This window comes from Aquarana catesbeiana, unplaced genomic scaffold, assembly GCF_042186555.1.
Source record: "Aquarana catesbeiana isolate 2022-GZ unplaced genomic scaffold, ASM4218655v1 unanchor229, whole genome shotgun sequence".
Taxonomy (NCBI): Eukaryota; Metazoa; Chordata; class Amphibia; order Anura; family Ranidae; genus Aquarana; species Aquarana catesbeiana.
The window spans coordinates 649795-677610 of NW_027362656.1; the positions used below are offsets into that span (position 1 = coordinate 649795).

Sequence of the window (27816 nt, forward strand, 5' to 3'; positions counted from 1 at the left end):
CGTCTTCCCTGAAGACGTTTTACTACGAAACGTACGTCGGAGCGGTACGTGGTCACATGTCCTATCACCCTGAAGACGTTTTACTACGAAACGTACGTCGGAGCGGTACGTGGTCACATGTCCTATCACCCAACAACATCCGGATCCTTTGGCTGCCCCCCTGTGTAAGCTGGAACGCACGCCAGCGTGGAGGAGACATGAAAGGCTTTTACTGAATGCGAAGTCACCCTGACATGCAAGCAGCCCCAGTGCCGGGTAGGCACCCACCAATGTAAGCGGCCATTTGGCTTTTTAATTTGTTTACTTTTTTAATAAATGGTTTTACGCTATGGAGACTGTTTTTGTTTCCTATGTATCCTTATCCTATCTTGAATGAGCTTGACGGGAACGATCCATGCCTATAATACCAACCACAGTCCGGCCATCCATGTGAGCAGGCACAACCCTGCACAAGCGCTAGTGACTCTCTTTTTAACTAAAGGAGTCATTGGTATCTGGTAAGCAGATATCTACTACTTCGAGGTGTTTTTCCTTTCTTATTTTTTCTTTGGTGATGGAAAACCTTTTGTTTTCAGCAACAAGATTGGGATAATATTGAAAGATATCACTTCAACTACTTCTATCACTTTTTTATGTGGACAATCAATCACTATATATATTTTTTTCACTATTGTGGGCACTTCAATGTGTAATCTAATTATGATTTGTCATTATTATGATTTTCATTTTTTTGGTAATGCAGGAGATATATTTATTTAGAGCACTTGAATAGTATGGTATCTAGCGCCCCCTAGCTTTCTTACATTTCCATTTTCTTGGTAATGCAGGAGATATATTTATTTAGAGCACTTGAATAGTATGGTATCTAGCGCCCCCTAGCTTTCTTACATTTCCATTTTCTTGGTAATGCAGGAGATATATTTATTTAGAGCACTTGATTATTATGGTATCTAGCGCCCCCTATCTTTCTTACATCTTTTTTTGATTATCTATTTTTTTGATTATTCAAAAATTGGGGAGCAACTTACACTGTTTGTTTACATATTTCCACAAATTTTTTTTATTGTTGGGAATGTTTTCTTACTAGATGTACCACCAGTATATGTAATTCATATATAGTATCTGCTATCGACACCACTGGCACGAAGGTTTCTATTATTTTCTACATAATTTATTGATAAACACCATAAGATCAATGAAGTAGGTGTAAAGTGGAAGCAGTAGATCTGCAGAGAATATTATTTGAGCCCCTAGCACTTTATATATGAATGTCTCCACATATTTTAGTGTATTTGTGATGATTTATGTGCACACACAATAGGACAGCGCTGTGACACATAATGCTCTTCTAGTTGATAAAGGGAATACTTACCTTTGTTACAGCAGCAGTCCGGTATAAGTTATTTTTGTAGGTATTTGAGTTGTTACACATAGCGCGGGTTTTATTCTATTTATATTGGTGACATAATTGGCCAAATCTGGGGATCAGGAGCCATTTCCACCCTTTACTCTCGGCTGGGGTTCTTTGTATCCATATAACAGATGTTCTACATGACTAAATCTGCCATCAATTTTACTGCAAAATCAAAGGGGCCAAAATGTCTCCCCCCCGAGCAGTAATATATTTCTATCCCCCTTGGTGGGAGTGGAGATGACCCATCTATAAGGATATACAGTACATACACACAGCACAAGGACGTGTTCACACTACCAGACGTTTCTCTGGGCTGCAGTTCCTCTGAGCTCCACAAGGTGGTGATCTCACTTCTACCCAGACAGGAAGTCTCTATGGAAGACATGAAGTGATGTCAAGTACAGACAGGAAGTGATGTCAGGTAAAAACAGGAAGTGATCTCAGATCAGAACAGAGAGGTCAAAGGACATTCCGTTTAGAAGGACGTAGAGAGAGGAAACGTTGCTGGATTTGGCGGCAGAGGAGGTAATATTTAGATTAACCCCTTCAGGGGGATCATTGGTGATTAATATATCTTCCTTCCAAAGCTATTCATGGTTCAGTTTTATTGTTCATCCAGCGGGATGAGAAGAAAAAACTGAAGTGATTCCCCCATCCACACATTGGAGGGGGATGGGGGAATCCTCCCCGCTGCACTATTGTATTCTGACAATGGGGGGCGCTCCTCCGCTCTCAGAATACACAGATCAGTGATGAAGCTATTGGCTGCAGCCGCTGATCGAGTGACTTTTATCCGGCAGTGACCACACATGGATGGAAATGTGACCGATCCCTGCTGAACCAGCTGAATTTCCATGTCTCTATGGTCACCTTAAGTCAGGGCTCAACAAATCCCAGGTCGCCATGGTGACTAGAAATGGTGTCCTGACCCCTGGGCTCTTGTCATTCTCACTGTTGGTCTGAATAATATTTCTGTCTGAAACTCGGACACATTATTCAGACAGGAATGTGGCTCGGAGCGGGGCCTGGCGGGGGGAGGGTGAGGGGAGGAGGAGGAGATAAAGGCACCCGACCTATGAAGTGAGGGGTGGACTGGACAGGACAGCGGCATGAGAGGACTCATCTCACTGAGCTCCCGCTGACGATCTTTCTCCTTTCCACGGGCGTATTATTTTCACTATCAGCTCCTGCTTCCACCCACAGCTGCCTGTGTCCCTGCAGAGCCCTCCGGCCGAACAGAGAGGAAGGAGCGGGACCGAATCTCCAACATGGCGCCACCTTGTCACTGCCCCAAAGATCCCCACAAGGTGCTGAGAAACAGGACTACAGAGTCCTTACAGGAGTAACCAGGACAAGCCTGCAAAGCAGCCAGCTAAGAAACCAGCCAGGAAGGGACATGCTGCTTTATGTACACAAGATGTCCTCTCCATCCACTCTGCTCTCACACACTGCTGGGGGAGATGTACAGGACATGCAGGAGGACACAGGGGAGTGCGGGATGGTATTACTGTCCTGCATTCGGAACCCTGCACCCCATGTCCTGCGTTTTGAGGTGACCTGCACCCATTTCTGGTACCCTGTACCCCATGTCCTGCACCACATGTCCTTCACCCTTCTCTGGTACCCTGCACCCCATGTCCTGCACCTTGCACCCCAATGTTCTACATTCTGCACCCTGCTCCCCATGTCCTGCGTTATGCACCCTGCACCACATGTCCTGCATCCCAATGTTCTACATTCTACACCCTGCTCCCCATGTCCGGCTATCTGCACAATGTACCCTTCCCCTGCACCCCATGTCCTGCATTCTGCACCCTTCTCCTGCATCCCATGTGCTCCGGTGACCTACACCCTTCTCTGGTACCCTGCACCCCATGGGGGGGGGAAACTCTGGGAAAGTCAATAATGGAGAAAAATCTGGGGGTCCTAGTAGAAGACAGACTGAGCAGTAGCATACAATGTCAAGCTGCAGCTATCAAAGCAGGGAGAATATTAGCATGCATAATAAAAAGGGAATTTTCTGAAGTCGTCTTCTAGGACGGCACCCTGAGAGATGACTGGTCCCACCTGACAGGAAACACAATTAAAGAAGAGGTCAAAAACCACTGCCTCTCCCTATGCTCCTCAATTTTTTTTATTGTGTTTCCTCACAGCGAAGCAGAGGGCTTGTAGTCTCCCCCTGGGAACCAGACCGCAGGCTTGTGAAGCCTTTGGGTCTGGTAGGGCTTGCCCTTCCTGGGGGAGTTCCCCATCTTCTTTAGGGGGGCAGCAGAGCTTGGAAGAGCCCCCCTGAGTCTGAAGGACCCTGGGTACAGTGGGGTACCCAGAACTTCAGGGACCATTGTTTTCTGCTTCCTCCCCCTTATGTGGCAGGTGTCCGTTTAGCGGGGGGGAGCTGGCAGTCGGATTTCCTGTGGGGCACGCTGTTGCGGTGCCCCCCGACTCCTGGGCCTCCGGGTCACGTGGCGTGGCTTGCAGGGGAGAGGAGATGGCACTGGCCGGTGCTCCAATGCCATCTTACCAGCGGCAGGAAGAGGAATGACGCAGCTTCCTCCCTTGCACTGGAAATGATGCCGCCGCGTGTTCCACGAGGGCAGGTTACTTCCGGGTCACTGAAACTTTGGCAAAATGGCGGTGTCCTTATACACCAGGAGTGAAGGTCTGGCCGTCAGTGGAGGCAGGCGTCCACAGCCTGCTCTGGCCAGCATCAAGCACCACTCAGCATGACAAGCTGCGGTGTAGCGATGGAGTGAGAAGAGGGGCCAACAGCGGCAACAGCAATGGAGGAGACCACAGGGGGTGAGTCTACCTAGCAGCGGGGGTAATGAGGGGGGAGGGTCCCCTTAACCCTTACCCCTGCAGGGTACAGTAGTGGGTGATTTCTGTTTGAAGTAAGCATGAAAATGTGTCTCTTTCAGGGGAGGACGTTACTGGCCAGATGGTCGCCAGCCGTCCTTAGTCTAAGACCCCTTCCCGTTCCAAGAGGTGTGGATACTGTAATGACAAGTTGTCACAGGACCAGACAAAACCATTTTGCTACAAGTGTATCCACAAGTTAGCTGGGACAGAGACCTCTAAGGTCATGAGGGACTTTCTCTCCATACAGACGGAGATGTTAACGACCCTCAAGGCTTTCTAGGCAACCCTGAAACCCAGGGAACCCGAGCCCCACTCTAGTAGGGCCCAGGCAGGGGAAGGTTCATCCTCACGGGAGGGCCCCCCCACTAATAGAGCAGAAACTCAGGATCCGGGTGGCAGATTTAGACGCCCTGAACCCCTGCTGCTCAGGACTCTAAGACTTTTCTCATGAGGGGGAGGAAATAGAGGACAGCCAGGGGGAGGAAGAGGACTCCAGACCAGGCAGACACATCTTTTCCATAGATGATATGGAGGGTCTCCTTATGGGGCGTACACACAGTCGGACTTTTCAGCTACAAAAGTCCAACGGACGCTGACGGACTAAAGCTGGCTGGAAATCCGATCGTGTGTGGGCTTCTCCGGACTTTCAACTGACTTTTTCAGCCTCAAATCCGACGGACTTTAGATTTGAAACATGCTTCAAATCTTTCCGACGGACTCGAGTCCGGTCGAAAAATCCGCTCGTCTGTATGCTAGTCCGACGGACAAAAACCCACGCTAGGGCAGCTATTGGCTACTGGCTATGAACTTCCTTATTTTAGTCCGGTGTACGTCATCACGTAAGAATTCGACGGACTTTTGTGTGATCGTGTGTAGGCAAGTCTGTTCGATAGAAAGTCCGCCGCAAGTCCGTCGAAAGTCCGCCGCAAGTCCGTCGAAAGTCTGTCGGACAGGCTGTCGGACTTTTGTAGCTGAAAAGCCCGACCGTGTGTACACGGCATTAGAGCAGTGTATGGGTCACAAGAGCCTACAGCTCAGTCTTCTGCCCAGGACAGGATGTATAGAGGCTTGGTTAAACCCCAATCCAGGGTTCTCCCAATCCACCAGGCCCTCAAAGACATCATTCTGAGAGAATGGAAGGAGTCTGAGAGGAAACTCTTAAAATTTAAGACCTGGAAACGCAGGTGCCCCTTCAAGGAGGAAGAGGATAAAAGATTTTTTAAGGCACCCAGACTAGATGCTTCCCTAGCACAGGTGTCCAAACAATCTGATCTCTCCTTCGAGGATGCAGGCAATATCAGGGACCAAATGAACCGACGGTCTGAGACCCTTCTGCGCAGGGCCTGGGAGGCCAATGCTGCAGCCATGAGTCCAGCCTTGGCATCAGCCTGTGTTGCCAGGAACACAGACATGTGGGTCACAAAGTTGATGGACCATGTGTCGCAAACCTCCAAGTCTAAATAGGTCTCCTTGGAGGTGATTGGTAGAGCCGCGGCCTACTTGGCAGACACAGCGGTCGAAACAGTTCGTACGACCGCTAAGCCTGCGGCTCTTCTGAATTCCGCAAGGAGGGCCTTGTGGGTTAAGACCTGGGATGGGGACAACACATCTAAGACACGTTTGTGTGGTCTACCTTTTGGGCTTTTGAGGATTCCCTACTCTTTGGTTCTGGGTTGGACCAGGCCTTTCTAGGTCTACAGAGAAGTTTCCGGTAAAGCCTAAGAAAGATGGGGGAAGATATTTTTTCGAGGCCTCCAGGTTAAGAACCGATTCAGGGATAAGAAGGAAGGTAAGAAATAGGGAGTTGGTAAGGGCAAGCAAAAAGGAGGCCTCCTCTTTTCCGGCCCAAAATCCGCTGACAAAGATACCAAGTGACATCAGGGTGGGGGGCTCTTTCACTTTGTCACTCAGTGGGAAAGGATCACTTAAAGCCCCCACATCCTACAGATAATAAGAGAGGGCTACAGGTTGGAACTACTCTCCTCACCTCCCCCAAGCTTCCTTCTAGCCCGCCTACCCAGGAATCAGCAGAAAGCGGTGGGTCTTCTTCAGAGCGTCAGGCAGCTGGCAGAGCAGGGTGTTATAGTACCTGTCCCAGTAGAGCAACGCGGTCGAGGGTTTTATTCTCACATCTTTGTGCTCCCAAAGCCCTCGGGAAAGTACCACATTATAATAAATTCAAGAGAGGTAGTTTTGCACCTCCATCTCCAAGGGATAGAGCTGATCCCTTATCTGGATGATCTTTTGGTTTATAACCAGAGTCACGATTTACTACTGTCCGACCTGGACAAAGTAGTAAGTACCTTGGAGTTCCTGGGGTGGTTAATTAGCCAGGAAAAATCCTCTCTGATTCCGGTGCAGACCAAGGTTTACCTAGGGTTCCTGGTAGATTCGGTGGCACAGAAGCTTGTGTTGCCCCCGGGGAAAGTAGAGGGTCTGATAGCTGCAGTCTCGTCCCTCCTAGAGGCAGAGGAGGTCTCCTTCAGAGGAGTTATGATAGTCCTCGGGTTAATGAGCTTGTATTCCTGTGGTGCCATGGGCTCCACTCCAGGACTCTCCAGCAGTTCCTCCTATCCTCCTGGGATGGAAAAAGGGGAACCTTAGACGAAAAGGTCTCCATTCCAGGAGGGGTAAAGGAGTCTTTGCAGTGGTGACTCAACCCTCATAGGTTGGGGAAGGGTCACCTCTGGGCTCAGCTCCAACCCCTCAGGGTGACGACCGATGCCTGGGGTTATGGGGCACATCTGGAAGAACTGCGGGCCCAGGGTGTCTGGAACCAAGTTCAGAGGGGCTCTTCCTCCAACTTTTGGGAGCTCTTGGCAGTCACTGAAATCCTAAAGGCTTTTGAAGAAAGATCCTGGGGGAAAGAGGTTCAGATCCTTTCCAATAATTCAACCAAGGTAACCTTCCTAAATCACCGGGGGGTACCAGGTCTGCGCTCTTTTGGGCCTGACTCAGGAACTCCTGGAGTGGGCGGAACAGAGGATCCCCTCAATTTCAGCAGCGCATATAAAGTGGGTCTGCAATGTCAAAGCAGACTACCTCAGTCAACAGCCGATTCACGAGGGAGAGTGGGAACTGAACCCCAAAGTGTACTCCCTCGTGTGTTGATGCTTCTGCAGACCGGAGATCGATCTCTTTGCATGGAGAGGGAACAGGAAGGTGAAGAGGTTCTTTTCACTGACCAGGGAGAAAGGACCCGAGGCGGTGGACGCGTTGGCCCAAGACTGGGACTTCTACTTGGCCTATGCTTTGCCCCCTTGGCTCTGATCCCAAAGATAATGCGGAAGCTGAGTCAGTCCAAGGGCAGATTGATTTTAATCGCTCCCTGGTGGCCCAAGAGGACCTGGTTCCCTACCCTGGCAAATTGGTCTGTGTCCCCTCCACAGCATCTTCCGGCGTGGCAGGACCTTCTCCTACAGGGGCCAGTCTGCCACCCAAACCCTGGTTTCTTCAAGCTAGTGGCTTGGCTCTTGAAAGGGAGAGCCTGCGGCAGAGGTGTTGTTCAGAGAGAGTAATTGACACCCTGTTACAGAGTAGGAAGCCGGTTTACCAGATGTATTTATGCCAAATTCTGGGGAGTCTTCTCACATTGGTGTAAGGCGAGGGCTACTTCCCAGCAGGAGATCCCTGCCATCCTGGATTTCCTCCAGGATGGCAGGGATCAGGGTCTAGCTACTAAGACTCTCAGGGTCCAGGTGGCAGCCTTGTCCAGTTTTTTGGACAGGAGACTGGCACTGAACCCACTCATCAAGAGATTTTTGTCGGCTAGGGAGAGGATGTCCGTGGTGCAAATGAACCAATTTCCACCATGGGATCTTACCCTAGTCCTCGGAGCCCTGACCAAGGCACCGTTCGAGCCCTTGGCTCATATCCCGTTTAAATTGCTTGCCCTTAAGACAACCTTCCTGCTGGCCATTGCAATGACCAGGAGGATAGGTGATCTCCAGTTTGTAAAAGAGCCTTTTTCTTATTATTTGAAGACAGGATTATCCTTAGGCAGGATCCCCTGTACCTTCCAAATGTGGCCTCACGGTTCCACATGGTGCAGGAGATCATCCTTCCTTCATTTTGTGCCAATCATCAGAACAAGAAGGAAAGTTAATTTCATTGTTAAGATGTCTGACGGTGTCTGTTCGTTTATTTAGAGAGAGTGAAGGATTTTAGGTCCAGTCACTTATTTGTTGGTTGTTGCGGCCAGAAGAAGGGTCAGCAAGCATCAAAAGCAACCATAGCAAGGTGGATTAGGCAGACCATTTCCATAGCCTATGAGCAGCCTGGTAAAGCGGTTCCTATTAGCCTTAAGGCACACTCTACATGGTCTCTGGCGACCTCTTGGGCAGAAAGGGCTGGAGCATCGGTAGAGCAACTGCGTGGAGAAGCCAGAACACTTTCCTGAGACACTACAGGGTGGAACTGCTGTCACCTCAGGATTTGGCATTCGGTAGAAAGGTTCTACAGGCTGTTGTCCCACCCTAAGGTAGACCTGAGCTACTTGCTCTTCTCTCAGGGTGCCGTCCTGGAGGACGACTTGAGAAAATGACCAGTTACATTTACCAGTAACGGTGTTTCTGGGAAGTCTTTCAGGATGGCAGGCCTACTTCCCATCCGTTTAATGTGTGTTGGTGTTGTATGAACATTTGGGGTGGTTCTCACTCTCGTGCACTGGTGTGGGTCAATACTTTTTCACAACTGAGGAGCATAGGGAGGGGCGGGGGTTTTTTACCTCTTCTTTGATTTGTGTTTCTTGTCAGGTGGGACCAGTTATCTCTCAGGGTGCCTTCCTGGAAGACTTCCCAGAAACACCATTACCGGTAAGTGTAACTGGTCATTTTCTCCAGAGATAAAACTATAATTCTACCACTTTATAAAACTCTGGTCAGGCCACATCTAGAGTATTCCGTCCAGTTTTGGTCACCAGTCCGCAGAAGGGATGTGCCGGATCTAGAGAGAGTCCAAAGGAGGGCAACTAAATGAATTAGGGGGCTGGATTACCTCAAATATGAGGAGCAACTACAAACGCTAAATTTATTCTCGCTGGAGAAAAGACACTTGAGAGGAGATATGATAGTTATTTACAAATATCTCAGTGGTGATCCCAGCATAGGAAAAAAGCTATTCAATCTCAGGGGGTGTGAGAGGACACGGGGACACAATGAGATTGGAGGAGAATTGGTTTAACCTTAAGCTGTGTAGGGGTTTTTTTCACTGTCTGGGTGGTAAGAATGTGGAACTCTCTTCCACAAGTGGTGGTGGCTGCGGGAAGTATTGATATTTTTAAGAGACTCTTGGATGTGCATCTTAAAGAACACAACATACAGGGATATGGGAAATGATTATTGACACTGACACACATGCACCTACACAGGTCAGACTGGATGGACTATTGTCTTTATTCAACCTTATCTACTATGTAACTATGTCCTGCATTCTGCACACTGTACCCTTCTCCTGCATCTCATGTCCTGTGGTGACCTACACCTTTCTCTGGTACCGTACACCCCATGTCCTACATTCTGCACCGTACACCCCATGTACTGCATTCTGCACCCTACACCACATGTCCTGCATTTTGCACACAGCACAACATGTCCTGCACCCTTGCACCCCAAGTCCTGTGTTCTGCACCTCACAAATTACTTGCCCTGCCCCAAGGCGCCAATAACCCACACTTCCCTTAAAAACTCTCCTAACTTTTTTACCTGGCTCATAGATTCAAAGCAAATTTGTCAAGCTCCACCTTAAGTGACTTCCTCCCCTCCCCCTCATCTCCTTCATTATGTAAGTCATGCTGAGATAATCTCCCATTGGCTGAGCAATTGGCTGTTGTTTCCTTGGATTGATTTTCTGTGTAGGGCGGCACAGTGGTGTAGTGGTTAGCACTCTCGCCTAGCAGTAAAAAGGGTTGCTGGTTCGAATCCCGACCATGACACTACCTGCCTGGAGTTTGCATGTTCTCCCTGTGTCTGCGTGGGTTTCCTCCGGTACTCCGGTTTACTCCCGCACTCCAAAAACATGCTGGTAGATTATTGGCTTCTGTCCAAAATTGGCCTTAGTATATGAATGGGGACCTTGGATTGAGGGTAGGGAATGATGTGAGTGTGGGATGTACAGGGTTAGGGATAATTGTAGACACCCACTCTCACTCAGGTTGAACTGGATGGACTGGTGTCTTTATTTAACCTTACTAACTATGTAACTATGACCCCGGCTTCATCTCTTGGATGCGCTCGTCTGTTGCTTGTCCTGACCTTTATCCTGATTCCTGGATCTCCTCCTTATCTCTCCTCCACATCCTCTTACACAGCTTTTCTCCACACCTGCAGTGATCCGGGGGGGGGGTGGAAACTTGGCACCAGTACTCAGCAAAATCCATCCCCACCATTCGGAGCTCTGAAGAAACTTGTCTGCTATTTACACTCCGTTCCTCCGCACATCACCTGATCACATGAGAGCTTACTTTCACAGATTCCTGACAGATTTCTGTATGGTAAAGGTCAAAGTTCACTCTTCAGTTTAGGAGAGGAAGGACACACCCAGGAACAATAATGTAGTTTGCACAGGAGCCTCATATAGAGGACCCCTCAAATCTCCCCATCCAAATGTCCCTCCATCCAGATTCTATATGTCCTATGACATCACACTGACCTCACAGCTCCTCCTCCCAATGTGCCTCCCCATCTGGCTTTTTTTCTAATGCTCTTAGGATGTGAGCGGACTCTTGGCATCTTCTGTTGGTCCTGCATTGTATGTAAAGACATCAGAATGCCTGCTACAAGCATTTATCCTGCATAGTGTGGGAGTCCTGTGTGGGTAAATCATATCTCAGTTTGAAGTGGGGCTTTAATAAAATGAAAACCTGAATGGTGAGGTGAGGAGGATTATGGAAATAACATTTATTTTACTATTTGTGTTCAGATCTAGAGTTTTCCTCCTGTGAAGTCTGGAGATCATATGACCATCACATTGCCTCCACCTCCCTCCCTGATAGAATAAAGAAATACAAAGAAGATTCTAGAAGTCACCAGAGAGATCATAGAGGAGAGGTGAGCGGTGCTGGGAATTCTGGGACATTATCCAGTAACAGACAAGGGATGTGTCTGGATGGTGACTGTATCATTGTGTGTGTCAGGTTCCTATAAGGTGTCAGGATGTCACTGTCTATTTCTCCATGGAGGAGTGGGAGTATTTAGAAGGACACAAGGATCTCTACAAGGACGTCATGATGGACAATCAGCCGCCCCTCACATCACCGGGTAAGAGGAGACTTTATTGTAAAGGAGAGAGCAGTACGGAGGGTCCACCTAGATCCCCCGTCATCTGATAAACACATAGAAACAATGTATTCAGTCAGTGTGTGTGTTTCCTACAGATGGATTCAGTAATGGGAACCCACCAGAGAGATGTCCCCGTCCTCTGTATTCCCGGGATTCCACACAGGAAGATCACACCATCCCTCACCATCATCAGGTAGATGAGGAACAATCACTGATAGTATCATTAGGATCTGTACATTATCTGCATTGTTACAATTGATATCATTTTTATTATATATTCAGAGTGGAAACCTGAGAGATCCTAAAGTTGAGGTTAAAGAGGAGATAAAAGAGGATGGGGTGATGGAGGAGTCAGAGTTTCTAAAAGAACACAAAGATCTGTACCAGGACACCATGGTGGAGACATCCAGCTACAGAAACCCACCAGAGAGATGTCCCTATCCTTTGTATTCCCGGGATTCCACACAGGAAGATCACACCATCCCCCACCATCATCAGGTAGATGATTGACAATTATTGGTATTTATGATTTATACACAGCGTGTTTGTTACAATAAATGTTTTATTATATATTCAGAGTGGAAACCTCGGGGATGAAAATATTGATGTTAAAGAAGAGTATAAAGAGGAGGATGAGGAGTATGGAGTGATGGAGGAGTTTTCAGAAGGACACAAGGATATGATGGAGCCACCTAATACCAGGAACCCACCAGAGAGATGTCCCCATCCTCTGTATTTCCGGGAGTCCACACAGGAAGGTCACGCCATCCCTCACTGTTACAAGGTTGGTGGAATGGATCATCTAGAACACAAGCTTGAGGAGACAGGGGGGTTTATTTACCAAAGGCAAATCCACTGTGCACTTGGAAGTGCAGTTGTTGTAGATCTGAGGGGAACATAAAAAACAGCATTTTTGCTTGCACATGATTGGATGATAGAAATCAGCAGAGCTTCCCATCTTTTCATCTCTTCCCCTCAGATCTACAGCGACTGCACGTCCATGTGCACTTGTAGTGTGTAGTTGATTTGCCTTTAATAAATCAACACCAATGTGAGGATTTTATATGTGATGTCACAATAATAAATCTTATATCTTACAGATGATATTTTCTCTCATTTTCTTGGTTTAGAGTGGAGATCCAATTGATATAGAACTTGAGGTTAAATCAGAAGAAGAAGAGACATATGTGAGGGATGATCAGCAGTCTATGGAGGAGGATGGAAAAACGGGGACATTTATAGAGGAGGACACTCCTACAGAGATCAGTACAGGTGGGTCATTAACACTAAATACATTCCTCCACCCATACTGCTCACTGATTGGTCCAGAATAGGGCGGGGACTGGGTGATATCCGCCTGTTATCCCCTGGTCACTTTCCTGAGCTGTGTTCCCATCCTGTATTCCTGTATTCCTCTCGGATAATCTTCCTTCTCTGTGCTGCAGACACAATTTATGTATCTAGACTGGATTTATGAAGATTCTGGGGTTCAGCTGGCAGCAAAATGTTCATTTTCACCATAGGTGTTACTAGACCTAGGCACCTTGGGTATGTGGTTTGGGTCTTCTGCCCATACCCGGGTATGGCAAGATGTCTGACAGAACAATTCTCCCAGGATTACTTACTCTGTTGTCTGCTGGCTGTGCCGGGTGGAGGGGATATGTCTGTATAGTCTCAGGCCCAAGTCACTGAGTGCAGTCTCAGGAGATCAGAGGCAGCGGTGTGGGATCTCTGCAACTTGTCTCATGTAAACATTTAATCTTCCACTGAATACCAATATTATGAGTCCTGACCCTTACACTGTATAATTTATATTGTACATTACATACTCCTGACCCGGCACTATATACTCTATATTGTACATTACATACTCCTGACCCGGCACTATATACTCTATATTGTACATTACATACCCCTGACCCGGCACTATATATTCTATGTTGTACATTACATTATTCTGATACTATAAAATCCTATCTGTTGTATCCTATATAATAAGTTGTACATTACATAGTTCTGATATCTTTTACACCAATTTCCTACCATTTTATATCTGATGATTTGATTGGAGCACAGACTTTTACATGTTGATAATAATGTGATAACATCCTCAAACTTTGGAACCTTAAACAGAAAGTGATAATGAGGGAGGAGTCAATAGTCCAATGATGGTGGTCTTCAGGATCAGTCCAGTCTTCATCTTGGTTGTTCTCCCCCCATCCTCACTCTCTGACCTCTGGTGGGGCTCAGCCCCGCTGTTATTCATGACTAAATCATGGACTAAATAAGGAAGTGCGGGACTTCTTGTGTTGAGAAGATGGCAATGAGTGATAGAGGGGGAGGGGACACTCGTCCTATAATCCCCTCATCACTGTCACTCCTATAAAAGACAGTTCTCATTGTTTCCTCACTCTCTGGCTAAGGTCCATGAATAAAGAAATTAACTGGTAGGAGATTCAGAGTTGTAGGGCTGAAACAACGAATCGATTATGAAAATAGTTGTCAACTTTTTTTATAATTGATTAGTTGGTCAGTCGATTAATTGGCCTGCATACAGAATGCATTATTTATTTTACACATCAGAAAATACAGCTCAGTACACCATCCATACATGTCAGTAAAGACCTGAGAACTTGAATGTGTGAGGAGCAATGCCTCATGGGACATGTAGTCCTGGGCAAGAGAAGGAAGCAAGTGATTCTAAAGGCAGACCTTTTACCTTCTTATAGGGGAACTCTATACTATACTTTGTGGCTTCCTATAGGAGAACTCTAGACTATACTTTGTGGATTCCTATAGGGCAGTGATGGCGAACCTTTCTGAGCCCGAGTGCCCAAACTGCAACACAAAACCAACGTATTTATTTCAAAGTGCCAACATATACAGAACTTAATGAGCGTGTGCTGTGATGTCTGTGGGTGAACATGGGAGACATCAGAAATCATTAGGGGGGGTGTCATGATAAGGAGCAGTGATCTGATTTCAGTTATGCATTTGTATAGCCGCTATGCTGTGCATGTTTGACAGTGGAACGCATGTGTATGGTGCCTGAGCCCTTAAGTGTGTTTTTTAGGGTGATAGCATTGGGGGTTATTTACTAAAGGCACTACAAGTGCAAAGTGCACTTGAAATTGCATTTGGAAGTGCAGTCGCTGTAAATCTGAGGGGTAGATCTGAAATGAGTGGAAGCTCTGCTGAATTTTATTATCCAATCATGTGCAAGATAAAATGCTGTTTTTTTATTTGCCTTGCATGTCCCTCTCAGATCTACAGCAACTGCACTTCCAAGTGCACTTTCAGTACATTTTCAAGTGCACTTTGCACTTGTACTGCAAAGTGGATTTGCCTTCAGTAAATTACCCCCATTGTCTATCCTTTTTATATGGGGTTTGGAGGATTGTCATAAAGCTTATGACAATCCTGCAAACAGCATATAAAAAGGATATCAAGTGAATAAAATCAATCAGCGCAATCAGACCTAAATAATAATAAAACAAGTGTATTCCCCCTAGTTGCTTGCTAAAACACTAAACAGTAATTCCACCCATCATATGAAACAATTAAATCCAATAAAAATACTGTAGCATAACATCTTACCAATACATACTCAAAATCAAGTGTCAAATTTTAACAAATATATAATGCATCACATTAAAAAAAGTCCAATATTTAATGATCCACAGTCCAGTGTCTCTCCTAATGATTATATCAGTACAGCAAACAAACACTCAGTGTCTTCAATCTATATTCATGCTTCTGTGCTCATCCTTTACCAGGTGAAAAACCTGTTTACCTCAAGGAACAAGGAATACCCTTGTAATGTGTGTAACCCAGGATCTCAATAACCAGAAATCAGCTCTTCAGTCCTCCTCCCCCCTGCTCCAGGTTTCTGCTTCTTATCACTCCACCGCACAGCTCACACATCCATAGCCACGTTATAAAATGAAGACACAGAAACATAGTGTACACACGTTTATTCCCCACACAGAATACACTTACTTTAAGAATGATTTCCACAGCGCTTCAATAACACACACATCAGCCGACTAAGCTCCCGGGCACAAGAATGGCCTGTGATTGGTTTTCTTCAGTAGGCACCATCACAGCCTCCCATTGGCTCAATCCCCACCATGTGTTCCACCTACCAAACTTCATCCAACCCAGCAGCACAACTTCATCTCGTCCACGCCCACCCTTGACACGTCACTACTGGCCCCAGAGCTGTGTGGGAGATGTAGTTCTATGGGAGGGGATGTGGTGTGGATGAGATACACCTTGTACAGGATTTTCTCAAATGCCCACAGAGAGGGTTTGGTGTGCCAGCTGTGGCACGCGTGCCATAGGTTCGCCATCACTGCTATAGGGGAAATCTATACTATACTTTATCTTCCTATAGGGGAACTCTATACTATACTTTGCCTTCCTATAGGGGAACTCTATACTATACTTTGTACCTTCCTATAGGGGAACTCTATACTATACTTTGTACCTTCCTATAGGGGAACTCTATACTATACTTTGCCTTCCTATAGGGGAACTCTATACTATACTTTGTGGCTTCCTATAGGGGAACTCTATACTATACTTTGCCTTCCTATAGGGGAACTCTATACTATGCTTTGTACCTCCCTATAGGGGAACTTTATACTATACTTTGTACCTTCCTATAGGGGAACTCTATACTATACTTTGTACCTCCCTATAGGGGAACTTTATACTATACTTTGTACCTTCCTATAGGGGAACTTTATACACTACTTTGTACCTTCCAATAGGGGCACTCTGAAGGCAGGAGAAGCCAGAAGTGCCGGTGGGGGGGGGGTCCAGAAGAGCAGAATCAGGGCTGCTTTGTGCAAAACCATTACACAGAGCAGGTAAGTAGGACAAGTTAAACAAAAAAAAAAGAAATCCAACATTTACAATGACTTTAAGGGCTCTGTGCAGGGAAGATCAGCATCTGACCCCAGAGAAGGTGGAGGCTTATTATGGAGGTGATAGAAGGCATTACTATTACATAAAGTAAAAGTTTACTTGTATTGTATTGTGCATTATATATAAAATTATTATATCCATGAAAAAAGTCTCAGCTTTCAGTATTACGTTCTGGGAGGCTGTCATATGACGGTGCCCAGAATGCCGGCTCTCGCACGCCCCCCCCCCCTCACTGCCGCACCTCGTTGCTAGGACACGGCACAACCCCAATCTCTAAAGAGCCGCAGCTCTTTAACCATATGATCGGCTGTGTCCAATCACAGCAGGTCACATGTAAACATGGAAATGGCAGTAATCGGATCTCATTGCCTCACACTGACAGAGTGTGAGGAGAGGAGAGCTGATCAGTGGCCTCTCCTCGCAGGGGACTTGGAGACATATAATCAGCACACTGATCATCAGTGCCCCGATTACATTAAAGTGCCACTAGTGCCAGCAACCAGTGCCCATTAGTGATTCCAGTCAGTGCAGCCTATCAGTGTTGCCCATCATTGCCACCCATCAGTGCCTATCTGTGCCACCTCGTCAGTGCCCATAAGTGTCGCCTCATCAGTGCACTTCAGTGCAGCCTCATCAAGGAAAGAGAAATTCCTTATTTACAAATTCACTGACCGAAACAAAGAGATGGGGTTTTTTTTCAAAATTTTCGGTCTTTTTTTTTTTTTTTTAGTAAAAAATAAAAAACCCAGCAGTGATTAAATACCACCAAAAGAAAGCTCTATTTGTGTGAAGAAAATGTCACATGTTACAGTCAGGCCGGACTGGGACAAATAATAAGCCCAGGCATTTTAGATTGAGCAGTCCATACCAGGCACGGACTGACAACTCATGGGGCCCCGGGGCAATAAGAGATCATGTGTACCCGCCCACACTCAACGCTGTACCCAAATAAAATCTATGTCCTTTTTTTCCCACAAATAAAGCTTTCTTTTGGAGGTATTTGATCACATCTGTGTCTCTCTTTTTTTTGAGCTATAAACAAAAACAGACAATTAATAAAATATATATTATATATATATATATATATATATATATATATATATATATATATATATATATATATATATATATATATATATATATATATATATATATTATAATTACATATTTCTGCTATAAAAACTATGTAAAAAATCAAAAATATGTATTCTGCTAAATGTTTTTGGTAAAAAAAAATCGTGTAAATTACGTAAAAGTTATAGTGTCAACAAACTATGGGATATATACTGGAATTTTTATTTATTTTTAATAGTAATGACAGCAATCAGTGACTGTGATATTGCGGCAGACATTTGGACACTAGCTGACACTTTGTGGGAACCAGTGACACTAATACAGTGATCAGTGCTAAAAATATGCACTGTCACTGTACTAATGACACTGGCTGGGAAGAGGTTAAACATCTAGGGGCGATCAAAGGGTTAAATGTGTGCCTAGCCTGTGTTTGTGTTTACTGTGATTGGTGCTTTTACTAAGGGAAGTCATGGATTTTATTCCCTGCTTTGCAGGTAAAGAAAATCTATTATTTCCCTACTGACAGAACAGAGCTCGGCCTTGTCTACACAGGCAGGGCTCTGTCCTGTGTAAATTCATGATGATCAGCGGGTGCACCTGGTGATCGACATCTGCTGTGTTTAGTCACAGCACGGCCGGGTCGCCAGCGGTCTGCACCCCCTACCCAGAAGTGTCAGAGCACGTACTAGGTACATGATCTGAAGCAGCGGAGCCACTTTTCCGCTGTATACCTATGTCTAGGAGGGAGAGAGAGATGGGAAAGTAGGAGAGAGATGGAGGAAGGGGAGAGAGGGAGGGGGAAGAGGAGGGAGTATGAGAGAAGGGGATTTAGGTAGGGTGAGGGAGAGAGGGGAGTAGTGAGAGAGGGGGGAGAGGGGTGTAGGAAGAGGGGGGAAAGTGAGAGAGGGGGTGTAGGCAGTGGGGGGTGGTAGTGAGAGAGGGGTGTAGGGAGAGGGGGTGTAGGCAGTGGAGGGTAGTAAGAGAGGGGGTGTAGAAAGTGGGGGGTAGTGAGAGAGGGGGGGAGGGGGTAGTAAGAGAGGGGGTGTAGAAAGTGGGGGAAGTAGTGAGAGAGGGGGGTGGGGGGTGTAGGAAGAGGGGGTAGGGGGAGAGGGGGTGTAGCCAGTGGGGGGTAGTAAGGAGGGTGTAGAATGTGGGGGGGTAGTGAGAGGGGGGGTGTAGGCAGTCGGGGGGTTAGTAAGAGAGGGGGTGTAGAAAGTGGGGGGTGTAGGAAGAGGGGGGTAGTGAGAGAGGGGGAGAGGAGGTGTAGGCAGGAGGGGGTGGGGGGTTTAGGTAGAGGGGGGTAGTGAGAGAGGGGGTAGAGGGGTGTAGAAAGAGGGGGGGTCGTGAGAGAGGGGGTGTAGGAAGTGGGGGATAGTGGGAGGGGGGTGTAGGCAGTGGGGGTTAGGGGGAGGGGGTGTAGGCAGTGGGGGGGTAGTGAGAGAGGGGGTGTAGGAAGTGGGGGGGTAGTGAAAGAGGGGGAGGGGGTCTAGGAAGTGAGGGGGGTAGTGAAAGAGGGGGAGGGGGGTAGTAAGAGAGGGGGAGGGGGGTCTAGGAAGTGGGGGGCAGTGAAAGAGGGGGAGGGGAGTAGTGAGAGAGGGGGAGGGGGGTCTAGGAAGTGGGGGGTAGTAAAAGAGGGGGAGGGGGGTAGTGAGAGAGGGGGAGGGGGGTCTAGGAAGTGGTGGGGTAGTGAAAGAGGGGGAGGGGTGGGGGGGTGTAGGTAGTGGACGGAAGTGAGAGGGGGGTGTAGGAAGTGGGGGGTAGTGAGAAGGAAAGGGTGGGTTGATCAGTATATCTGCTATGTCCCACCATTATACTGTATAAAGTACAGTACATCCCCCACCCACATACACGGTCTCTCCCCTGTCTGTGTAGAAGTCAGGCTCACACACTCCGGTTCTCAGCTGCTCGCCGGTCCCTCCTCCCACCGTCACATCCAATAACACTTACCCAGTCCAGGAAGTGTCCTCCTCCTCCCGGTTCTCTCGGTCCCTCCTCCCACCGTCACATCCAATAACACTTACCCAGTCCAGGAAGTGTCCTCCTCCTCTTCCCTGGGCTCTCTCGGTCCCTCCTCCCACCGTCACATCCAATAACACTTACCCAGTCCAGGAAGTGTCCTCCTCCTCCCCCCGGTTCTCTCGGTCCCTCCTCCCACCGTCACATCCAATAACACTTACCCAGTCCAGGAAGTGTCCTCCTCCTCCCGGTTCTCTCGGTCCCTCCTCCCACCGTCACATCCAATAACACTTACCCAGTCCAGGAAGTGTCCTCCTCCTCTTCCCTGGGCTCTCTCGGTCCCTCCTCCCACCGTCACATCCAATAACACTTACCCAGTCCAGGAAGTGTCCTCCTCCTCCTCCCTGGGCTCTGTCGGTCCCTCTCTCTCCTCTCAGGACCAGGAGCCCGTTGACGCCACCCATCCCGTGGATCCATCCTCCCCCATCCACCCAGGAGCCTCTCATAGGTTTCCCTACTGGCCGCGGCCCTCGGGCACTCAGTCCGAGAGCCTGAATTGTCAGTCCACCCCTGGGGGCGAGCCTTGCACTGGTCACGAGCAACCACCGCTGGCCCTCGCTCGGCATTGTCTCGCCCCCCAGGAGTTGGGAAACGATGACAGAATGGAGAGGAGTGAATGCATGGTTACATGGTTACATGCGGCACCAAGCAAACGCCCGGTATGCCCTATGGCCAGTCCAGGCCTGGTTACAGTCTAGCATGACCACGTGATTGTCATTCAAAGTGATTGTGCTGAAAGCTGAAAATTGGCCTGGTCTTGTCATGCGACGTTGTACACAAACAAAATTGAAGTCCTTTTTTTCCCACAAATAGAGCTTTCTTTTGATGGTATTTGACCATCTCTGCAGTTTTTATTTTTTGTGCTATAAACAAAAAAAGAGCAAAAATTTTGAAACAAAAACAATATTTTTTACTTTTTGCTATAATAATCCCAAGATAAAAAAAAAAAAAAATTAATTTCTTTCTCAGTTTAGGCCGATATATATTCTTCTACATGTTTTTGGTAAAAAAAAAAAAAAATCACAATAAGCGCATATTGATTAGTTTGCGCAAGATTTTTTTTACTAGTAATGGCGGCGATCTGTGATTTTTATCGGGAATGTGACATTGCGACGGACAGATCAGACACTTTTTTTGGACCATTGACATTTATACAGCAATCAGTGTTACATAGTTAGTTGGGTTGAAAAAAGACACAAGTCCATCCACTTCAAACATTAAAAAATAAATAAATAAAATAAAAAAAATCGTACAATCCAATATACCCAATTCTATACCCACAGTTGATCCAGAGGAAGGCAAAAAACCCCAGCAGAGCATGCTCCAATTTGCTACGGCAGGGGAAAAAATTCCTTCCTGATCCCCCAAGAGGTAATCGGATTTTCCCTGGATCAACTTTACCTATAAATGTCAGTACCCAGTTATATTATGTACATTTAGGAAAGTATCCAGGCCTTTCTTAAAGCAATCTACTGAGCTGGCCAGATCTACCTCTGGAGGGAGTCTATTCCACATTTTCACAGCTCTTGCAGTGCTATCATAGGTGTGCGCACGGGGTGTGCTGGGTGTGTCTGGGCACACCCTAATCACCCTGTGTGTGTTAGTATCCTGAGATCTGCCTGGGCTGCTGTGAAATTCTGCATCCAAGCATTGAGAAGCCCCCGCTGCCTGTGAGACAGAATCACATTGAGCAGATTGTGAGGCTTATAAGAGCCGCTCAGAGTGTGAAACTGTCATGTAATGTAACTGTATGCAGGGAGAGGGAGGAGCTGTCACAACTCAGCTGTGATGTCAGGGATGGGTGGGACTGAAAAGCTATCAAACACCAGCCAATGGGATGGAGTCTGAGCGGGCTGCTATGTGTATGTGGCTACGCCCCCTTTCCTAGGCAGCCCAATCATTAGCTGGTGTTTAGATAGCTGTTCGGTCCCGCCCATGCCCGACATCACAGCTGAGTTGTGACAGCTCCTCCCTCTCCCTGTATGCAGTTACATGACATTTTCACACTCTGAGCGGATCTTACAAGCCTCATGATCTGCTCAATGTGCTGCTTCCCCTCTCTCACAGTCAGTGCCACCTGCCAGTGCCAATCAGTGCTGCCACTCAGTGCCACTAAATGCTGCCAATCAGTGCTGCCTGTTAGTGCAGATTATCAGTGCCATTAGTGCTGCCAATCAGTGCCCATCAGTGTTGTCAATCAGTGCTTTCTATTAGTGCCAATCAGTGCCGCCTATCAGTTCCAAGCAGTGCCAATCAGTGGGCATCAGTGCTACCAGTGGCACCTATCAATGCCCATCAGTGCTACCTGTCAGTGCACTGAGTGCAGGAATGGGGACATGAATTCAGCAGACAGGCACATTTTCCATGGGGGGGCCGGCCTGGTTGGGCACAACTGAAATATAATATATCAAATATCTAAAAGGTAAAATAAAAAAGTGTCAGTAAAAGTCCTTCCGCTAAGCACTGTTATGTGTTCCCACACCACAAAAAAGGTGCAGCGCTAACTTACTGATCATTAACTTAACAATAATGGCTGAACCCTCTAATGTATGGAAATCTCAATAAACTTCAATATTAGCACAATAGTGATCTGTAACGTCACATATAATACACATCACACTGAGAATAAGACATACAAAATGAAACTTAGTAGGGATGGTGGAAACCCCCCCCTCCTATAGATATTTCCCATACAGATTATCTTCAAGTGCAATAATTCCAGTGATATGTGACGTCACATGTAATACACATCAAAATGAGAAGAAGACATAAACATATATAAACATATATAATTGCAATACAAATTAACTTCAAGTGCAACAACTTTTTAGTTGGGAGGTTCCCACCATTATAGCACTTTGGAATTTTTATTTTTTAGATTGTTACATTCAATTTATATGTTTTAGCTACTATTATAATGTAATTTTGTGCACCTTGCTAAATCCGTGTCTTTATGGACCTTGCTTTGTGCACTGGTGTGCAGTCATGTTGGAACAGGAAGGGGCCGTCCCCAAACTGTTCCCATAAAGTTGGGAGCATGAAATGTCTTGGTATGCTGATGTCTTAAGAGTTCCCTTCACTGGAACTAAGGGGCCAAACCAAACCCCTAAAAAACAATCCCACACCATAATCCCCCCACACCATAATTCCCCCCCCCCCAACCATAATCCCTCCTCCACCAAATGATTTGGACCAGTGGACAAAGCAAGGTCCATAGAGACATGAATGAGCGAGTTTGGGGTGGAGGAACTTGACTGGCCTGCACAGAGTCCTGACCTCAACCCTATAGAACACCTTTGGGATGAATTAGAGTTGAGACTGCAAGCCAGGCCTTCTCATCCAACATCAGTGCCTGACCTCACAAATGCCCTTCTGGAAGAATGGTCATACATTCCCATAGACACACTCCTAAACCTTGTGGACAGCCTTCCCAGAAGAGGTGAAGCTGTTATAGCTGCAAAGGGTGGGCCAACTCAATATTGAACCCTACAGACTAAGACTGGGATGCCATTAAATTTCATGTAAAGGCAGGCGTCACAATACTTCTGACAATATAGTGTGTGTGTATGTATGTGTGTGTGTGTGTATGTGTGTGTGTATATATATATATATATATATATATATATATATATATATATATATATATATATATAATAAAAAATCGCAATAAGCGTTTATTGATTGGTTTGCGCAAAAGTTATAGCGTCTACAAAAAAGGGGATAGTTTTATGGCATTTTTATTAACAACATTTTTTTTTACTAGTAATGGTGGTGATCAGCGATTTTTATCATGGCTGCGACATTATGGCGGACACATCGGACACTTTTGGACACTATTTTGGGACCATTCACATTTATACAGCGATCAGTGCTATAAAAATGCATTGATTACTGTGTAAATGTGACTGGCAGTGAAGGGGTTAACCAGTAGGGGGCGCTGAAGGGGTTACGTGTGTCCTAGGGATGTGTTCTAACTGTAGGGGGGATGGGCTTCGTGTGACACGACACTGATCACCACTCCTGATCACAGGGAGCAGACGATCAGTGTCCTGTCACTAGGCAGAACGGGGAAATGCTTGTTTACATCAGCATTTCCCCGTTCTTCCTCTCCGTAAGACGATCGTGGGACTGCCGGCGGACATCGAGTTCACGAGACCCGCGGTCACACTCACGGAGCTTGCGGCGGGCCCACAATGCCGTGTCTTAAAGGGGACGTATATATTCGTCCATATGCCAAGCTGTGCCATTCTGCTGACGTTGCGGCGGTCGGCAAGTGGTCAAAGTGCATCCAATATTTCATAAAAAAATGAAGTGAAAACAAATATTTTGAAAAAGTGCAGTAAAGTCCTTATGAATGAATAGTCCAATATTCAGAAAGGTGCAAACAGTGAAGACGGTGAAGAAATAATCCCTTGGTGTATTCTCATGAGTGAAATGGCTGACACCACACCACTGTGCTCACAGGACTCTCACCTCATGGACATATAACATATGCCTTAGATCATCATCCAGTAAAACAACGATCACCACCACTTCCAGGATCCAGGGTCACCAATATGCCTCTTCCCAAAAAGATTCCGCCCCTCATTCAAGGTAATCCGTTTCACATGTAAGGTAAATAAGCCTCCAATAGTGTATTACCATTAGAAAAGAATTTAGACTTAAAAATGCCCACTTACATCAATATAATAAAAAATGTGCCAAGGAAAGACAAACAAACGGTGTTCACGCCACCTCTCATGAGACTTCCGGTCCGCTGTATACTCAGGTCATGCCCTACGCGTTGCGTTATGTCACGTGCCTTCCTCAGGGGCTGGGTTGGGATTATTTCTAACTGTGTGGGGCTGGGCTGACTGGAGGAGGAGACAGATTGCAGTTCCTAATCACTAGGAACAGCAGATCTCTCTCTAACTCTCCTGTCAGAACGGGGATCTGTCTGTTTACATTGACCGATCCCTGTTCTGGCTCTCTGAGGAGCGGACATTGCAGCCACCGGCCACGCGGATCAGGTCCCCTGCCGCACCAACGCTATGACTCCTTAATGGAGCCGACGTACACCCACGGTGATTTGCGGGAACGTGCCAGCATGCCGCCATATAATGATGTCGGCTGGTCAGCAAGTGGTTAATATAAAAGTTTTTTTTCCCCATGACTCCCAGGTAAAATCCCCATATATCCTACTTCTGGGTATATTTATTATTATATATATATGATATAAGATGTATTACTTTCACAGTATAAATGAATCCCTTATAGTAGTGATTATCTGCTGTTTTTGTACTATAAAGGAATATGTTTTTTAACCCCATCATAACAGATGATTAAATAAACATCATGCTGCTGCTACTAAATGTCCTATGCTGGCCATACACGGATCGATTTTTGGAAGAGAATAATCACACAAATATTTGTATGAAAATTATTTGTACATTCGATGAATGGACGAGTGTTATTAGAAAATTCCACTTGCTTTAAACATTCAATTTTATAATGAATGTAACTTCTGACCACAAACCACATACACGATGTGAAAATTTGTTCGATGGAGAAAAGTTTTCTGTTCTGTTCCTTTGAATTTTCCCGTTACTGTGGTGGAAAATGGACGCTGATTTGACCTCACTTATGGTTAGAAAATTAGATTAATGTTTTTTTGAAAGCAAAATGAGTTTGTGTACGGCCAGCATAAGTGACATCAGGTGCAGGGAGCTTGTACCCACCTACCTGTCTATGACAAGGGAGTCTGTCATCCATCATATTATATTACACTCCTGTCTGATCATCTGCAAAACAACGTTTTATATCTTTTTTACATTTTAATAATGTTGATCTCTGATTCTGATATGTAGCAGATTCTCCCTCTAATAATACATCTATCTGTCTGTTATTCTCAGAGTGGATTAAATATCCAACTATATATCTGGATATTTATATTTACCGCTGTATATAGATATTCAAGAATATTAACTAAATTATACACCAATCTTTTTGGAGGTTCTTATCCAATTAATCGATTAATTGAAAGAATAATCATCCATCTAATCAATTCTGAAAATAATCATTAGTTGCCGCCCTACAGAGGAGCCATTTACTAGTTACCTTGAGGGGGGAATTGTAAGATCCTCAGAGACAAAGCTGCCTGATGTGGGCGGAGTCCTGGTTTAGGAGAACCAATCAGCTCCTGTCTAGTAATAATCTTTTTATTTCTATTTTAGTAGATGGACGGGAGATGAGGAAAACCTCAGAGGATTGTCTCACTTTGTCTCCAGACTGTAAAGTAGAAGATGAGGACATCACACAGTATAGTCCAGGAGAAAACCCGACTACTTCAAATGTCTATCCGGCACCACACAGTGTAGATGGACCATCGTATTCCTCTTATCCTGAGGAACCTCAGACTGTGAGGGACGGTGCCGTCCTTCCAACAGAGAAGAGCTTTTCCTGTACTGAGTGTGGGAAGTGTTTCCGTTCTAAATCCAGACTTAATGTGCATCTAAGATCTTACACAGGAGAGAAGCCGTATTCCTGTCCTGAGTGTGGAAAATGTTTTTCAGTGAAGTCCAGTCTTTCCAGACATCAGAGATCTCACACAGGAGAGAAGCCGTATTCCTGCCCAGAGTGCGGGAAATGTTTTTCATTGAAATCTGATCTTTACATACATCAGAGATCTCACACAGGAGAGAAGCCGTATTCCTGTCCTGAGTGTGGGAAATGTTTTTCAGTGAAGTCCCATCTTTACACACATCAGAGATCTCACACGGGGCAGAAGCCATATTCCTGTCCTGAGTGCGGGAAATGTTTTTCACAGACATCCAATCTTTACACACATCAGAGATCTCACACAGAGGAGAAGCCGCATTCCTGTCCTGAGTGCGGGAAATGTTTTTCACAGAAGTCCCATCTTTACAAACATCAGAGATCTCACACAGGGGAGAAGCCGTATGCCTGCCCTGAGTGTGGGAAATGTTTTTCACAGAAGTCCATTCTTGACACACATCAGAAATCTCACACGGGGGAGAAGCCGTATTCCTGTCCTGAGTGTGGGAAATGTTTTTCACAGAAGTCCATTCTTGACACACATCAGAGATCTCACACAGGGGAGAAGCCGTATTCCTGTCCTGAGTGCGGGAAATGTTTTTCAGTGAAGTCCAGTCTTTCCAGACATCAGAGATCTCACACGGGAGAGAAGCCGTATTCCTGCCCTGAGTGCGGGAAATGTTTTTCATTAAAATCTGATCTTTGCATACATCAGAGATCTCACACAGAGGAGAAGCTGTATTCCTGTCCTGAGTGCGGGAAATGTTTTTCACATAAGTCCAGTCTTTACAAACATCAGAGATCTCACACAGGGGAGAAGCCGTATTCTTGTCCTGAGTGCGGGAAATGTTTTTCACAGAAGTCCCATCTTTACATACATCAGAGATCTCACACAGGGGAGAAGCCGTATGCCTGCCCTGAGTGTGGGAAATGTTTTTCACAGAAGTCCATTCTTGACACACATCAGAAATCTCACATGGGGAGAAGCCGTATACCTGTCCTGAGTGCGGGAAATGTTTTTCATTGAAATCTGATCTTTGCATACATCAGAGATCTCACACAGGGGAGAAGCCGTATTCCTGTCCTGAGTGCGGGAAATGTTTTTCACATAAGTCCAGTCTTTACAAACATCAGAGATCCCACACGGGGGAGAAGCTGTATTCCTGTCCTGAGTGCAGGAAATGTTTTTCACAGATGGCCAATCTTTACACACATCAGAGATCTCACATGGGGGAGAAGCCACTTTCCTGTCCTGAGTGAGGGAATTGTTCCTCACTGAAGTCCTGTCTTCCTGTACATCAGGGATCCCACACAACCCTCGAGGTGTATTAGTGTCTTGAGTGCAGGAAATGTCTTCTATATGAATGTTGCTGGACATCACAGCCCTCGTGGGGAAGAAGCACACCCTGATATATACCTCAGATATACTCCATGGCTGATCTTCATCATGTAAGAAACAGTTCATAAGGAGATCAGAGATCATCACAGACATGGATGAAGTGTTGTACCGTGTTGGCCATTGATAGCAGGAGAAAAATAAAAATGGAGTCATTACGTTTTATTGGCTGAGTACATTTTGTGGTGTAAGATTTCACAAACACTTAAAGGTCAATTAAAAAAAAATAGTTGTGAGCCGGGTATGACCGGCATTCGCCCAGCCATGATGAATATTGTCCGTATTTTATTTCATACCCTGATTTCCTTGACTCC

At 46.1% G+C, this 27816-nt stretch overlaps 2 protein-coding genes and 1 pseudogene across 2 annotated transcripts in view; 2 read left to right on the forward strand and 1 right to left on the reverse strand.

Moving 5' to 3' along the window:
• Window positions 1-27816, reverse strand: part of LOC141121752 (uncharacterized) — a 617570-nt gene that overhangs the window by 134638 nt on the left and 455116 nt on the right. The gene's annotated exons all lie outside the window — the stretch shown is intronic.
• Window positions 1-27816, forward strand: part of LOC141121739 (uncharacterized) — a 473317-nt pseudogene that overhangs the window by 81953 nt on the left and 363548 nt on the right.
• Window positions 1838-27667, forward strand: LOC141121745 (uncharacterized). Its single transcript, XM_073611455.1, is given in 9 exon segments — window positions 1838-1939; window positions 11192-11319; window positions 11406-11529; window positions 11646-11743; window positions 11833-12048; window positions 12128-12334; window positions 12681-12822; window positions 25785-27080; window positions 27083-27667. Coding segments are annotated over 7 exon segments (2328 nt in total). The 5' UTR covers window positions 1838-1939; window positions 11192-11319; window positions 11406-11444; the 3' UTR covers window positions 27367-27667.